The following is an 18,038-nucleotide window of genomic DNA, read 5'->3' as shown; positions in this document are numbered from 1 at the left end:
TGCTTCCATTGTCAAAATTATTATTATCATAGTAACTAAGCAATACTTTGAGCTCTGACATCTGGAGACTTTTGTAATCTATACAGGTAAATTGAGGTGATTGAGATCTCAAACAATGAAGCTTCCTGGAAAGCATAAACGGAATATTTGTTATGTTACAATGTTCTCTAAATTCCTGCACGTGAAAAGGATATGAAATACACAGAAAACAAAACACATTACATTTATATTACACTCACCAACTTACCTTGCTGGCATTCTTTCCCCTTTTAAAGATAAGGTTTTAAAAATGTGTTCCAATGTAATTATTTTACAACTTCTACTGGTATGAATGTTTTACAGTTATTAATTGAGAATTTTATCACTTCTTCTTGACTTGCAAATGATGGAAAGGCATTTGCAGGCAATGATATGGTGATTTTTATCCATATCTATTCCTTGTATGAAAAGGGTGATTTGATCAAAGATTTTTCTTCGTCTTTCAATCTGTACTTTGCTGTTCAGTTCCTTCTGATTCTTAGTGATTGTCTACATTGTCTGTCAATAACTGCTTTCTTGAGTTTTAATAAGTTCAAGTTTAAATCACCAGAGATAATATAAGTCATGTTGTCTTCTGTTAGCCTATTTTTGATTGCCTTTTATTTTTCCAAGGATCAGTCCTTCTCTAATACTCTTGATTTCACGTTGTGGTTCAGTATATCTAAGCAGCTTGATTGTTAGCTGTATTTTCTAGGACCCATTTTAACTTCATATCTAGCTCTAATTCAGTGATCAAACCTTTCTACCCATCATCGATTTTACAATCTTTTTAACAAAGTTCCTCCAAATATTTTCACCTTTTTAATATTCTTTCTTCAGATCTTTGTGTTCTATATTTACATAACATGTTATCCTAATTTTCTTAAATAAATCTCCTGTACTTCCCTCCAAATATTATCCGCACCCACTTTGTCGTGTCTGTTTAGATGTAATTCCTTAGATGTAAGATGTCTCTTCTTATTTAATTCAGCCTGTAGCTGGGCAAACGTTTCTGCCTCTGTTGCCTTCTGAATACAGCCTTTCTTTAGTTATTTTCAACATATCAGCAGCAAGCCATTTTTCTTTCTTTTACCTTTTTATAGTACACTGTAGTAAACAGCTGCATAATCATATTATTTTAAAATGTTCCCTCTGAAACAACCGCACAAGCATTTATCAGTTCATTCAATTTTAAAGGAAATGGAAATAGGTTGGTTTTCCCACAACTGTATTTCTATATAGTAGCTTGTGGATTATAGCTCTAATCAATATTAAACTATGTTCACCTGCTAAAAACACAAATGGTACAGCAAAAAAAAAGTTTAATCTTCTTTTACCTTTCCCATATTGACAATGCAATCTACTGATGAAAAGCATGTGATTACATAATAAACATAGAGGTTACTATACTGTGTTCCACACAAAATATCCACAGAGCTTCAAAGAAGAGATGGTAATGAAGGCAGTTGGCCATTTTTTTAGCATTAGATAAATTTTAGTTATTAAATTAGATGAGACCATTTTGAGGATCTTCCAATCAATACATCAGTAATTAATTATACCTTGGACCGCCAGCATTATTTCTTTCACCCTTCGGTACTGGCTTAGCAAAACAGTTAACTCTTCTATGCGACGGTCCTATAAAGGAAAAGACAACAACACTGAATTTATAAGAGTATCGAAATAATCACACAGAAAGTTCTGAGTGGAACATTAGATACATGAGACTTTTTCTAGTCTTCCAAATCCTGAAGTTATTTCTGTGGGATGGTTTGTAGGTAACCCTGTAGGTAGGTTATCCCATTAGCCTTTAAGACTCCATGATAGGTATGGAAGTGTCCGTGTATCAACTCCTGTGATAGCAAATGGGTGCTACGTTAGTGGTCCTGTGTTTTCTGGACATCCTCTTCTGAATCAAATCTGAAATAATGTACCATCATATTCAACAGTGCACAAGTGCATTAGTGTGCCTTTGCCACTCCTTCTGCAGAGGGATAGCATCTTGGTAATGAGACAGCATGTGAGGCCGCTTGCAACATTTTTTAACTACAACTGTTAGCAAAATAATATACACAGTATTTGCTTTAAAAGTCACATTATTATTTCAGGAAGATTCATCAGCCTGTACATTAATACAAAACTATCTATCATCCTCCCTATCCCTCCCCATTTCTCAAAGACATGCTAGTCTAATTTAGCTAAACCACACAGTTGATTTAAACTTTCGATACGCTAATACAATCCCCAGAATGATAGCCAGTTTGTTCATGGAAGTAAGCCATCAATCCTTTCTCCAGTCCAAGTATTCATTAGACATTATTGGTTTTATTTTATTTCCAGGCACAAAAAGACGTATTAAGGTCTCTCTAAGGTAATGAAATGGGTGGGGAAAAAATCATGACAGGGTAGTTAGCTACTTCAATTCTGGATAACCACATTTTAAGAAATACTGATATAAAATTATTTAAATTACCATGCAAAGAGGAGGTCCCTTATAAAGAACCAATTCCCCTCCCCAGTTATAGCTTGAATATAATCTATATTCCATAAAATATAAAGAAAAATACAATAATTATAATAAAAGATTAAGATATTTTACCACTGTAATAATTAAAAATAAAAACAAAATTCTGAAAGGCTAGAGTCAGCATAAGGAATTAACAAAGCACTAAAAGGCCAGTACATTATACAATGCCAGAAACCATGACCTTAAAATGAGTGCATCACAGATAGCTTCCAAAGAGGAACAGGGAGACAGAGCAGATATCTGAGGAATGAAGAAGCCGGCCAAAGAAATAAATGAGCACGCATTAACCAATTAGAATTGCGCACAGTGAGATTTTGAGCAACAGCACAGATATAAAACCTTTTAAAAGAGACAATGCAAGTGGCATGCTCTTTATCCTCAGGAAAACTTCCCTTTTCTTGAGTTGGATTGGGCCAGAACTAGCAGTGAGAGAATAAGGGATGTGGTGGCTCAGTGGGTTAGGACGCTGAACTTGTCAATCAGAAGGTCGGCAGTTTGGCGGGTTGAATCCCGAGTGCTGCGAAACAGAGTGAGTGCCTGTTACTCGTCCCAGCTTCTGCCAACCTAGCAGTTTGAAAGCACGTAAAAATGCAAGTAGAAAAATAGGGACCACTACGGTGGGAAGGTAACAGCGTTCCGTGCACCTTTGGCGTCTAGTCATGCCGGCCACATGACCACGGAGACGTCCTCGGACAAGCGCTGGCTCTTTGGCTTTGAAACGGAGATGAGCCCCTAGAGTAGGAAACGACTAGCACGTATGTGCGGGGGAACCTTTACCTTTACCTTAGCAGTGAGAGAACAAGAGAGATGAGTGAATGTGTAGCTGCAGTTGCTTGTGAGCTACTGAAGGAGTTTGTGCATATTTCTCAGAGGAGTAAGAAAGTGACTGTCTATACCTGGAACTCAAACAAATAAGGCTAGCTGGATTTGGGAGAAAGTTTTTTTAACACAAAAATTCATAGCTACATGATCACCCACTGAATCTTGATTTAAACTTTTGATACTCAACATCTTTCAGTTTAAACGGGGTGGAGAAATGCAGAATGGCAAGGACAGGATATTCCTTAGCAAGGAGGGTTTTTTTCCCCTTTTAAAATCACTCTCTTAAAGAGATTCCTGGAGGAATATGGCAGAATGAATACAGCTCAATGGACAAGTGGATCCAACATTTGCAGCAATTTACAAAGGAGCTGGTACAGATTGTCTCATATGAACTTCTGGATCAAAGAGACGAGAAATTGCTCAAGCTGTTTCTCCCTATGGTTGCTCCTCTTCCTCACAAAGAGACTGCAAGACAGTTATCTCTGGCGGTGGGGGTGACAATGAAATTGGGAGATGGGAATTCACCATATTTTTCCCAGCTGCAAACAAAGTCTTTCGAACGACACACAGTTTGTGCACCTTCCTTGCTACCTTTTTTCAGAAATTGCCTTTTACTTACTTTAAACCAATTAAAGACACCTGCAGAGGGGCAAGGCTAGAAGTACTGGGTGAGAGCTTTCAGTCTTCAATATAAGAATATAAAGATTTACTTTTATAATCTTTAAGAACTTAAACAGCTGAGAGCAAGACAAAGTTTTGGCTACAGAAAATTTTAAGGGGTCAGAAAATTCTGGAGTTTTGGGCTTTGAACATTAAGCCTCTTGAGATTATTTTTTAAATAAATAAATGTATGCCTGTGGGAAATAAATTTTGGGTTTTGAGACTGGAGGCATAAAAGACAAGCAGGGAGTTTTGCATCATGAATTTATGGAACCGCAGGGAGTTTTGCATCATGAATTTATGTTAGCTTTGTTGGATCTTTTTGAGAACACTTAGTTCCCAGATGAAAATGTTACGGAACAAGTTATGTAGCAAAATTTATTTGACAAAACTATAACAAGGTTCTGAATAAGTATTTGTCACCAGATAGAAAGAGAAGACTCGATTAGGCTCTACAAATTACAAAGAAAATAAAAATGATAATCCCAAAGGACAATTGCAATAATTTCCTTTTGCTGGATTTACAAAAGAGACTGTTTAAAATGCTAAAGTAATTTGTAACCAGGATCAACAACCATTTGAATGGATTACAGAAAAAGACTGCCCCTATAGAAGAAAAAAGTTGGTTTATTCGACTAAGAATAAAATGGGATATGTTATTTTGGGTGGCTCTTTCTGAATTTACTGATATTTTAATTGGCAAAATATGGTACTTGATTTGCTCACATTTAAAATGATGTAAAGGTTCTTTTCTTTATACCTACTTTATGAAATCTTAAATTTATAGAAGTTAAACTGGCTTTGTATTTAACTGCTTTTTGAAAAATTAAAGTGAGGACTTGGTCTTTTTAAAGGAGAAAATATTTCTCTTTGTTATGCTAAATGTTATTCTTTTGTTTATATTATGATACTAGGATTATTTTATATACAAAAAGGTAAAGGTAAAGGTTCCCCCGCACATGCGTGCTAGTCGTTTCCAACTCTAGGGGCCAGTGCTCATCTCCGTTTCAAAGCCGAAGAGCCAGCGCTTGTCCGAGGACGTCTCCGTGGTCATGTGGCCGGCACGACTAGACGCCAAAGGTGCACGGAACGCTGTTACCTTCCCACCGTAGTGGTCCCTATTTTTCTACTTGCATTTTTACATGCTTTCGAACTGCTAGTTTGGCAGAAGCTGGGACGAGTAACAGGCGCTCACTCTGTTTTGCGGCACTCGGGATTCAACCCGCCAAACTGCCGACCTTCTGATCGACAAGCTCAGTGTCCTAACCCACTGAGCCACCACGTCCCTTGATTTATATATATATGAAATATGAATGTGCTTATACCTTAGAGTTGTGGAATGTACGCTATAGGGATAAGGTGCTTTTTGGAATGTGGTTTATTGGAGTTTGTTTTTTGTAAGGGAGGAATGGTTTTTGTCAAATGTGGGCTTTCTTTTATTTAGATGACATTAGGATACTGGAACCATTGTATGGCTTTTAAATGTTATAAATGATTAAGTTATATGCCAAGCTACGAAGACTACTTTCACTGGGACAGCCATGCCACTTCTAGCTTGCCAACAGTTACGAGGGGGAACAGGAGCATATGGAATGCACAGTGGTTTCTATCCGTATGGGAAGCAAGGTCGCTGGAGATATGTTATGGCGAGGAGAGAATTTCTTCTCATAACAACTGCCTGAAGATTAATTGGACAATGTGACCTGGACTGTCAGAGAGGAAAGGGAAAGTTTTACTTTTTAAATTATCCTTCTGGTGCCATATTGCCAGAGCTGGTTTTCCATTCATTAGTGCCAGTATGCTTTGCCCAATAAAGTTTTGCATTAGGGAATTGGAATGTTTCAGGTGTGCTTACTTCGTGGGATCATCAGCCACAACCTTGACATTACAGCTGAGATGTAGAATGTTTAGCTCCATATATACATTAGTTAACGTTACAATTTTAGATTTTTGTTTGGATCTTTTGCTGGTAACTGGATTGAAGAACAATGCCACTATATGACTTCCCTATGGCTAAAAGATAGGTTATAGGATGAAGAGTCTTATATTTGTTAGCTAAGAGGAGGTGAAGAGATTATGAAATTGTTTACATTTGTCATGATGAGAGTGGAAAATCACTTTTTGGGGGAGGGAGTTCTTTTCATACATTTGTCTTCCTTTTCCTTACATTATTTTATCTTTTTTTAATCTTCTGGTTTGTATTATCTTTTATTATGCTATTCAAAACAATTAATAACATTTTTTTGTTTTTTTAAATCTCCTTAAGAGGGAAAGGCTGGGCTTGTTCTTCAGATCAGATAGGAAAAATTAGAGCAGAGTTTAGTTCAGCTCTGTAACTAAAGGCATAAGGCAGGTGCAGCTGGATGCTAAACTGATTGTCTATTAACATTGCCTTCCAACAAACCAAACCAACCCCAACCCCCAGGACTAACTCATAACTGCTTTCTTACCTTTTCCTGATTTGCAGCCAAGAGTGATTCCATTCCTACTTTTAAACACTGGACTTCTTGCTCTAAAAACGGAAACAATATTTGTATAGTGTGAATTACCCCAAATGGAATACAAAATGAGTGATTTAGTGAACCGTAATAGCTTCATTGCCCCTCTTCCCATTTAAATGACATACAGATGACAAATAGTTGCTGAGTATTAGTTCCCAGGTTTTATCAGATGTGTATGTCTCCTTAAAAAAAAAGGTAAAGGTTTTCCCTGTCTAATTGTGTCTGACTCTAAGGGGTCCTGCTCATGTCTGTTTCCAGCTGAGGGAGCCAGTGAAGCAAAGTTGCCTCCATGGTCCTGTGGCCAATGTGACTATCCACCAAGGCACGTGGTACACTGTTACCTTCCAACCAAAAAGTGGTACCTATTTACCTACTTGCCTTTGCATATTTTCGAACTGCTAAGTGGGCAGGAGCTGGGGCAAGACTGGGAGCTAGCTAGCTAACCTTCTAGTCAACAAGCACAGCGTCTTAACCACCAGCCTACCACCCCCTTTACATGTCTCCTAGGAGGTTTCAATTGTTGTTCCTCTTCCTCACCCTTCTCGCACAATTAGTGACGTTTTGGCCTCAGCTTTTTTTTCACAATTCCACCCTACAATAGCTTTCCTTTGGTGGAAGAGAGAAGTTGAGACAGCTACACAAGGGAGGAGAATGTGGAAAAATTTTCTGTCACTGATTTTTATACAACATTCAAGTTAATGAAAATACAGCACAAAATAAAAACACAAGAGGAAAACAATTAGCCTAGAGTTGTACAACTAGTATGTTTAAGTATACACATAACCGTATCTGTGTCTGTAAAAAGACAGATTTCTATGGACTACAGAAACTAGTTGCTTATTAAAAAGCAATACATTGTGTCAATATTTTAAATATGAGAAAATGGACAGTTCAAACCAAAGTAATTGAGAGTGATTAACAATTTTTTTTAAAAAAAAAATCCAACTGCTTAAAACGTGACTTGAAAAGACAAAGATGTTTATAAAGTTCGGATTTTGTTTTTCTTTCCGATTTCTAAGAATAACTGCCTCTTTCTGCTTTACTAAATGATATAAAATTCCTCAGGAAAAAAAAATCTAGTAATTTCATTCAAGAGAAAAATGGTAGCAACTGTTCCACTGTATCTTTTTCTCTTAAATTTGCTTAAGAGAATTTTAGGAAAAGTCTTGTTATGCAAAAGATATTTACCACATACTATAACAACTTTTCACTAGTCTTATTAAACTATAAGATTTTTGTCTGTCTGTTTCTTTTAATGTGGGCTACCTTCATGGTCTTCTTCCAGATTGGATTGCAAGTATGCATGTAATCACTAGATGGCAGCTAAGAAAAATGAAAAACTCTGTTTCTTTGCTAACAACTAGGGGCTGCCTGGTTTTCTTGCAGCCAGTTTGGTTGCCCTGTTTTAGCCTATATGTAAAATCTTAATTTTATGTTGGATTTAATCTAAGGTGATTTACTGTAATAGAACAGTCCAGTCACCCTTCAAAGATGAAACATGGATAAATGGCTCAAATATTGTAAATGCTGCTAACTGGATGGAAGATTCTTCATTGTAGACATAAAATTGTTAGCATTTTAGGGAAAAGATATAGCTGATGATGTAAAAATGGATTTGATTATAATATCTGCCCAAACAATTCTGAGGAATTTTAAATGGACATTTCCCAAGTTTGAGAGTTTTTTGTACAGCAATGCAAAATGATTCAATTTATTTAAGCTTCAAAGAAATAATCGGCAAAGATGGCAATGTGACACACAAGGAAAGTTCAAAGAAAGAATGAGCCCTAGTTATGGATATTAGTATGGCATGGAGGAAATATTGTTTAGAGATAATTTCATGCAGAAAATTTGAATTATTAATTCTAATGATTTATAAAGTTTTGTAAAGTATATTGAGGGAGTAGCAGAATTAATAATTATATGTTTTATTTTATTTTATTTTATTTTATTCTTAAAAACTAAAGTTGGCATAGATGGTGAAAAAAAGACAAGGCCATACAAAATTGCATGCAATGTGCAGTAACCAGACAGAAAAAAAATGTTCATCTTGTATTTAGAGATTTTTGAGAGCCAATTTAGTCTAGTGGTTAAGGCACCAGGCTACAAATTGGGAGACTGTGAGTTCTAGTGGCACCTTAGCCATGAAAGCCAACTGGGTGACTTTAGGCCAGTGACTCTCTCTCAGTCCAAATCACCTCACAGGTTTGTCGTTCTGGGGAAAAGAGCAGGAGGAAGATAAGTTAGATATGTTCACTGCCTTGAGTTATTTGTAAAGTTAATAAAAATGAGTTATAAACAAACAAACATTAACCTTCTAAAAGAGTCACAGCAAGGTCTTTTAATATTTAAGAACTCTTCTCCTAAAAGTACTTTATTAGACAAATATTTTAAAAGGTCAATTTGTACTTTTTTTTTTTACAAAACTATAAATGCTGGATGGGTACTGAAAGTAAAAAGGAAATAAGTTCTTAAACGGAGGTTGATACAATCCTGTCATTTCTCTGCAACTAGTAGCGATTTTCATTTCAAGATTTTTTTCCCCAACTATCCAGTCTACCCTACAACTTGGCTGTTTACCATCCATTAAACTGCTGCTTAAAAATCTATCAAAATTGTTTGAGTATTGCGACCCTCTGTAGAAAAGCACTTAAAAAAAGATCTTTTGCATTTATGGGTTAGATCTAGATTTTATTAAAAATAAACCCACCAAAATCAACAACATGTAATTAAGCTATAGCATTCTAGTTACTCAAAATGTAGCCATAAAGAGCTTGTATTAGAATTCACTGACTTTGACAGAACCTATTTAAAAGTGTTACATTATTATCTAATTTCAAACTGAGATTTATTTTTGTCAGATACAAACAACAAAAATGTTATCTGCAACACAAACCTTACGGTATAAGTAGTCCTCATTTAACAATCCTTTTTTCAACAACTGTTATAAGTCCCTGAAGTTATGGCCTTTACAGCATCCCACAGTAATGTCATCAACATTTATGATTTATTTACATTTTATCCCACCTTTATTCTATTATTAGTAACTCAAGGTAGCAAACGTACATAGTCCTTTTTTCTGCTCCTATTTTCCCCTCAACAACAACCATGTAGAGCTGAGCTGAGAGAGAATAACTGGCCCAGAGTCACCCAGGACTTGGCAGTCCATCCCCAGTTATGACCAGAGGAGCATTACAAATTCTCCCATCTCTCCAATGTTGCTGCCCTTTTGTCCACCTTGCAGGGACTCCTTGGTGGTGGTGGCAGTGTTGGGGCTAAAGTAGAGGCCTGGGGCCTTCAGTAGTTTCAGCTGGCCACTTGCACTGTTGTCCTCACACTATTCTCACAAAGCTACAGAAGGGCTTGGAAGCTTTCCAAAGGATTGCGAGAATGGTGCAGGCTATTTGGAGAACAGCCCGAGTAGCCTCAGGAAGAAGGCCTGGCATGGCCAGCAGCTGCCTTGCTGAGGTGGGCACGTCTCATTAGCAGAGGGATGAAGATGACAAAATTCAGCTGTGAGTCTGTGGAGTGCAGAGTGGAGGGGTGGCTGGGGCTTTGTGCTGTAGCTCTGGACTGGTTGGCCATGGCATGGAGTTTGAGGAAGTGCTCCTCAGCAGTGGCATTAGGGTTGAACTAGCGACCTGTGAATGGTGGCGGCTGACTGAAAGTGAAGGCCCTGAGCCTCTATTCAGCCATAGCACCACTGCCATGAAGTGCCAGTGTGCAGGGTGACTAAAAGGCAGAGATGAGAGGGAGCTGGGTGAGTGAGGGGAATTGAAAGGAAGGCAGAGATGAGGCAGTTACTCCTTATTGGGGCTGGGAGGACCAAACCGGGAAGTGGATCAGGGTGGGTCCTCACTTAATGACTGGTGGGGTTTGGTTAGTGACAACGATGGGAACTACCAGGATTGCTGCTGCTAAACGATGTGGACATGTTACACTGTAATTTACAACCATATCACTTAGTGACATAAATTCCAATTCCGATTATCATCGTAACTTGAAAACTACCTGTGTTTAGATCATTCAGATAGCTGCCTGGTTGCTTTCAATAATGAGTTATTCACATATATTAAAATTACAATTTAGCAGCAAAATATAAATTAATGTTCACTGCTGCAGAAATGCATTTTATCTGCAATTTGTGTTTGAAAGGCAAGAAAGGGAAGTCTCATGGCTTACGTTTTTCTTTTAGCCTTCTCTTATACACTTCCTCTACAACAGGAAATGGAGAAAGTCAATCAAGAATGCAGGAAAAAACAGAGGAGATAACTATATTCATTTCCACTGAAATATGCACCCCAAAATAAAAGATATGCTTGACATTTCTAATCTCTTCCCCATTTTCAAAGGGACATAAGAACATTTGTAAGGAGCTAAGTCACTTAAAATGCACAGGCCCTCTTTTGGAATCCACAGACAATTCAGTGGTCTTCAAAAACAAGTGTATTTGCTAACTTTTCCAGCAATTTTTAGCCAATAGTCATATCTAGCAAACGTCTTTAATGCAAAGCATGCAACAACATTATGAATAAATAGAACCCCTATCCATTTAACAAGCAATGCAATTCCTAGTGTGTCTCAAGACAACTTTGAAAAAAAAATCTTAAAATTGTCATTTGTCTACGGTAAACTACCACTAATTCAATTTTACTGCCCATAAATAGGAGAACAAGATTATTATTATCCACATTTGATCTGGAAGGATAAAAGGCTGAATAATTACTATATAACATTATGAAACCATCAAGTTGGAAACAGCCATGTACATCATCAGCTGCAACCCCTGACTCAATACAGGAATCCAAATGAGCTTTCTACAATTTTTACTGAAACACAACCAGTAAACATATATTTTCCTTGTGTGAGTGATGTATAAAGATATTGGTAAATAAGAGAGAGTAGGGACAACATTTAATATTGCCCATTATTTTGTATAATCTAGAATAATAGTGTAGTTAATGAAAAATAATCCACTTAGCAAGTCTAGCTCCAACAAACTCTTAGCAGGAGTATACTCTTGCCTAGTATACAACAAGATTATAGTTGGAATTCCACCTGAATTGCTGCAAGCCAATTAAAACTATGACACATTACTTAGATAATGAAGCTTGATATGGGAATGCAACTGCTGTAACTTAATAAATGCATAAATGCTGCATGGATAACTGAGAAAATCCCTTTTTATTCTCTTTGGCACTATGGCTATCTATTAAGGTAAAGGTAAAGGTTCCCCTGCACATGTGTGCTAGTTGTTTCCAACTCTAGGGGCCGGTGCTCATCTCTGTTTCAAAGCCAAAGAGCCAGTGCTCATCCGAGGACGTCTCCGTGGTCATGTGGCCGGCATGACTAGATGCCAAAGGCGCACGGAACGCTGTTACCTTCCCACCGTAGTGGTCCCTATTTTTCTACTTGCATTTTTACTTGCTTTCGAACTGCTAGGTTGGCAGAAGCTGGGACGAGTAACAGGCGCTCACTCTGTTACGCGGCACTCGGGATTCGACCCGCCAAACTGCCGACCTTCTGATCGACAAGCTCAGCGTCCTAACCCACCGAGCCACCGTGTCCCTGGCTATCTATTGGACACTTCATTTTAAATAATAACAGTCTACATATGATTTTTTAAAACATCTGGAAATAACAGAAATAAAGCAAAAACCATTACCTCTCTCTGCAATTTCATTATTGGCTGATGTCCTCGAGATTTGACTCTGTAATCGTTCAATTTCTGAGTCTTTTAGAGCTAACTGTTCTTGAAGTTGTGCTATTTCAGCCTAGAGGAACAGATTCATAATAATTTTATTTCTATCTTAACACTTTGCCAATAAAGTAATACACAAAGAATCACTGTGATTTATTTCTTTTAACAATATCAGTAAACTAAAACAAGCCCCCTCCCCCCTGCTTTTATTTTGTAGGGGATTAGAAGACAGGATAATGGATACATATACTGTATGATCCTACACATATCCTGGTTTTACACAGCATGAGCTATTGCATTAATTAAAAGGTAGGAAATATTTGGTTATAGGAGTTTCAAGAGAGGAAAAGCTTTGGTGTTCAAGTTTCAGAACAACTGTCTATTAAGATATGGTCATTGACCCCTAATGAAGTTTCAGATTGTTCACTGACCCTCAAGCACTTATTATATGAACATAATTTAATAAATACTACTAAGTACTCCAAATTCATAATAATTTTATTTCTATCTTAACACTTTGCCAATAAAGTAATACACAAAGAATCACTGTGATTTATTTCTTTTAACAATATCAGTAAACTAAAACAAGCCCCCACCCCCCTGCTTTTATTTTGTAGGGGATTAGAAGACCGGATAATGGATCCATATATGATCCTACACATATCCTGGTTTTACACAGCATGAGCTATTGCTTTAATTAAAAGGTAGGAAATATTTGATTATAGGAGTTTCAAGAGAGGAAAAGCTTTGGTGTTCAAGTTTCAGAACAACTGTCTATTAAGATATGGTCATTGACCCCTAATGAAGTTTCAGATTGTTCACTGACTCTCAAGCACTTATTATATGAACATAATTTAATAAATACTACTAACAGTACTCCAAATAATAATAAAGCAGCAATAATAATGGATATTGTAGTCCCACTGATCACTTTGCAGAATCTTGATCTAGAGTCCGGGGAGTAGGTCGCATACAAATTATTGTACATGTATACGGACCTATTTTGACATGTTCTCTATTTCTATGACATTTCTTTGGATTTAACTTCTAGCAACTAGCAATTTTAAAGAGCAAAGTAAATGTTCATTGTAACAGTGTGAAGTAATTGAAATATTCTGTAAGATCGTTCCTCAGGAGCCAGTCTATACAAAATGCTTTTGGCTTCCTTCTGATATGTCCCTACGTTCCTCACAAACAAAAAGAATCAAAATGCACACTATAACCCTCTGGAAATTAGAATATACATCATAGAACAGTGTTGGTGAACCTATGATATACATGTCAAAAGCGACATAACATGATATTTTGGGTGACATGCCAGCATTGGACAAGACCTGGCTTAAAAACAGTAGCTGTGAGAGGGACCTTGGAGTCCTAGTGGACGATCAATTAACCATGAGCCAGCAGTGTGCAACCGCCGCCAAAAAAGCTAATACAATCCTGGGTTGTATAAACAGAGACACAGAATCAAGATCACGTGAGGTATTAAGGTAAAGGTAAAGGTTCCCCCGCACATACGTGCTAGTCGTTTCCGACTCTAGGGGCCGGTGCTCATCTCCGTTTCAAAGCTGAAGAGCCAGCACTTGTCTGAGGACATCTCCGTGGTCATGTGGCTGGCATGACTAGACGCCAAAGGTGCATGGAACGCTGTTACCTTCCCACCGGAGTGGTCCCTATTTTTCTACTTGCATTTTTACGTGCTTTCGAACTGCTAGGTGGGCAGAAGCTGGGACGAGTAACAGGCACTCACTCTGTTACGCGGCACTCGGGATTCGACCCGCCAAACTGCCGACCTTCTGATCGACAAGCTCAGCGTCCTAACCCACTGAGCCACTGCGTCCCTCATGTGAGGTATTAGTACCGCTTTATAAATTGTGCTGCTTACTTTAGTTGCTTTCAGTTTCCATTCATATTGAGTCCTCTCATTTTCTAGCTCTTCAACCTTAATTTTCAGGTGTTTCAGTTCCTGTAACAAATTCTGCAGAGAAGTGAGAGATAAAAGAATACTTCTTAATGACACTGCACTTAGGGTAAAATCATCATTAATCACATGTAAATATTATTATCAATGACAAATACATTCCATGGTTAAATTTATGTTATGGTAAAACGACTTGACTGAAAATATTGCGGTATGGCAGTGTTTCTTAAAGCGTGAGTTTTATAAAGAGTGGTTCTAAGACCTCTGGGTGTCCAAGGACCTCTCATAAAAAATCAAAATTATTCACAAGTCTATTTTGAAAAATAACATAATATTAAATCCCATCGGGCAATCATGAGTAGCGGTAGCAGCAGCAAATGCATAAATTTTAATATTTAATATGGTAAATATTGATAATTATATAGCCCATACAAGCAATTTTGGAATCCTCCATAATTTTTAAAAAGGCGAAAGGGCCCTGAGAGAAAAAAGTTTAAGAAACACTGTTGTAGAAGAAGCAGAATCTAGCATTCTATTTTATGCGGCACTGTTTTATTTATAAGCCAGAAATTTCCATTCTTAATCTCCTTTCATTAATATCGGAGTTTGGTATTCTACAAGTAGTCCACAACCTATGACAATAATGGAGTTTTCCCATTGCATTCCTAAGTCATGAGGGTCATAAAGTACATGAGCGGATTAGATTTTATGAACATTTTTTGCAGTTGTTAAGCAAAATAATTGTTCACTATGTGGCATTTTTGCCAAAACTCAAAGAAAATGCCAGGTTTGGGCAAAAATATCTTGTCCCATGTTTATGGGATACTGCAAATGGCCATAAATGGGGGACAGTTGCCAAGGGACTGAAATGCAGTCACATGACGGTGGAGGGGCCCAGTTGTTGGAATGTTGTAACTGGGTCACAGACACCTTTGGGGGGCACACTGTAGCTTTGAACGATCACTAAGCAACTAGTCATAATTTGAGTACTATCTGTATAAAGTCACTTCAAGTACTACTTTTAGCTTTAAGTACAGAAAGACAACTTCTGTGAGAGTATCCCAATATAACATGCGTTCTTCCTGAGTGAGATAGAAAAGCTAGCTAGGTCTTAAGTCCCTCCTGAAACCCAAGAGGGAACTGATAGGCAGGATCTATGTAAAGAGAGCGTTCCCACACATTTGTTCTGTACCAGCCTACTACCGGCCCTGCAGATAAGGCAGGGACAACCCCTTTACAAGAAGGCAAGAGGCTGGAACTAAGCCTGCCAAATTTATGGACACAAAAGCAAACAGAGCAAAACAAGACACGAACCATGAAACAGGAGCTATTCAAACGGTTGCCTTCAGCAAACCAGCCCTCCCACACATTCCCCTTTTAAACAGTTCTGGGCGTGGCTTCTCTCTGCCTCCTTCCGAGGTGCCCCATTGCCTTCCTCTGTTTACTCCTGCTTGACTGCCTCCTGCGTCGGGCATCCTTGAACAGGGCCAGCTGTGGGTCATCTTCATCCACGCTGTCAGGCTCACACAGCTGGGTCTGCATCATAACCAGATGGGAGGGGCCTGGCTGAGGGCTCTGTGGAGCCTCAATACTATCCTCAGCAAGCTCTCCAACACCCCCCTCCTCCTCCTCTGAATCATCCGACCCAACTGCCGAACCCACAGGCTGACCCTGAATCACAACAACATTGGAGCAGAATAAAAAATGCATTTTAAGATCCTGTCATTCTCAGATAGATGGGACCTGCAGGAAGTTGACCCTACTTGATCTAATCCAATGGGGAAAATAATATATATAATATTTTGTGTCAGTTTCTTTCAGCTTTGTTTTCTTTTTCAGTCTATATGAGGTAACCCTTACTACGTTATACTTAATGTTAAGCAACCATACAGATAGAGTCAGAGGCATTACTTTAAAGAAATCAGCAGGAGTAAAACAAATATGTCCAAAATGTGATTCTCCAAGTTTCAGAAAAGCACAATGCTACTTCAACAAACCTGAGCTAATAATAAATCTTAAAATCAGCTTACGTTAGGCATACCAGTGTCAGTCCTATCCTGCTGAATTCTACCAGCTTATCTAAAGTAGCTTTCAGTCTGACATATAAAGTGGTTTTGATCAGAGTGAAAGTTTATTCTACAAAACCCATATAGCCCTGAGATGTTTTTGCAGAATAAGCAATTAACTTTAAAGAGCTTTCAACAAAGAAAAAAATGTCTGAGTTTTATGGAGGATTCCCTTTGTCCCATTCATTTGATTCTTTGGAATAAAATGTACAAAATAAATGAAACCAGATGCCTATAACTTAAATACATTTTGAAAACCATTGCCTTAAATGGAGGCCCTCAGTCAAATAATTTTCTCACGTCCATCAAATAATAAGAGTTTGATGCACTTTGCTAATACATTATAGATTAACTTTTAAAAATTACTTAATGGGTTTAATAACACATTAATTACTATAACACTGAATTAAAAAAACAGATTATATCCGAAATAATTTTTTGCTTTCCTTGTTAATTATACATTATTAAAATAGATTTACCAAATTAAGCAATTTGGTTCAATATTCCTTACATACTTCTATAAATTAAGAGGACTGGTTGCTTTAAATAAAAGCATTATAAATTAATAAAGAATCATAGAAGGACCTAAAGTCCTAAGGGACATTTAACTAGACATAAGAACATAGAATATCAAGGGTGGAAGGGACCTTGGAGGTCTTGTAGTCCAGTTCCCTGTTCGAGGAGGAGACCTTACACCATTCCAGACAAATGGTTGTCTAACCTCTTCTTGAAAACTTCCCGTGATAGAGCACCACAGTTTCTGGAGGCAGGCTATTCAACTGATTAACTGTCAGGAAATTTCTCCTTAGTTCTAGGTTGAATCTCTCTTTAACAATTTTCCACCCGTTACTTCTTGTCCTACCCTCAGGTGCTTTGGAGAATAAGTCGACCCCTTCTTCTCTGTTATAGCCCCTCACATACTGGAAGAGAGCTATCACGTCACCCTTAATCCTTCTCTTTGTTAGACTAAACATATCTAGCTCTCTTGATCATTCATCATATGGTTAAGCCTCCAGACCTCCTTTATCGCTCTTCTCTCTACTCTTTCTGGGTCTCAACATCTTTTTTGTATTGCGGTGATTAGAATTGGGTGCGGTATTCCAAATGTGATCTCACTAGTTAGTACAATATAGAGTGGTATTGTCACTTCCTGTGTTCTTGATGCTATCCCTCTGTTGATGCAATCTAGGACTGCATTGGCATTTTTGCCAGCTGCAGCACACTACTGGCTCATATTTAAGTGGTTATTCACTAGGACTCACAGATCTCTCTCACAGTTATTGCTGTTGAGACAGATACTGCCTATTCTGTACCTCTGCATTTGTTTTTTCTTGCCTATGTGGAGGTCTTTACTTTTCTCACCAATGAATTGCATTTTTTTGGATAGGGCCCAGTGTTCAAGTCTCTTAAGTTCTTTACAATTTGCAGCATGGTTCTACTTTAATAATATACTGTGAGTTAAAATGTTCATATATTAACAAATTAGACAGTAAGCACACATAGGAATAATCCATAATTTGAGACTACTTACATATTGTAAAAGTGGGTTTTACAAATATGCATCCAAAGATGGATCACCATTACAATCTCATATCAGGAATAGCCCGTTATTTCAAGCACAGCTCTTCAGCTTTGACAAAGTTTAACAAAATCCCTTTAAGCCTGTTATTGCCTCAACTCCAAAACAAGACAAGCAAAACTTGACTCTTACTTTGTTAAGAAACACAGCATTCTGTAAAGGCAGCATCAATTCATGCCAAGTGGTCACAGAAAACTCTGATTAGTAATGTTTAGTTTATTCCTCAAAAAAAGAAAAGAAAAG

The 18,038-nt window shown here is 37.6% G+C and overlaps 1 protein-coding gene across 6 annotated transcripts in view; it reads right to left on the bottom strand.

The window, feature by feature from the left end:
- Window positions 1–18,038, bottom strand: part of PPFIBP2 (PPFIA binding protein 2) — an 88,352-nt gene that overhangs the window by 23,555 nt on the left and 46,759 nt on the right. For 4 of the 6 annotated variants that reach the window (XM_081324070.1, XM_081324075.1, XM_081324072.1 and 1 more), the window contains 5 exons: window positions 14,115–14,207; window positions 12,194–12,302; window positions 10,711–10,743; window positions 6,478–6,539; window positions 1,581–1,656 (listed from right to left, as the gene is read on the bottom strand). In XM_081324070.1, the coding sequence (XP_081180196.1) occupies window positions 1,581–1,656; window positions 6,478–6,539; window positions 10,711–10,743; window positions 12,194–12,302; window positions 14,115–14,207 (373 nt within the window). The remainder of the gene's footprint in view (window positions 1–1,580; window positions 1,657–6,477; window positions 6,540–10,710; window positions 10,744–12,193; window positions 12,303–14,114; window positions 14,208–18,038) is intronic. The other 2 variants (XM_081324071.1, XM_081324074.1) reach the window with 1 other exon arrangement.

The sequence above is a fragment of the Vipera berus genome, assembly GCF_964194415.1.
Source record: "Vipera berus genome assembly, chromosome: 1".
NCBI lineage: Eukaryota > Metazoa > Chordata > Lepidosauria > Squamata > Viperidae > Vipera > Vipera berus.
The sequence above is the reverse complement of the archived record's forward strand: the minus strand, read 5'-3'. Positions and strand labels throughout refer to the sequence as shown.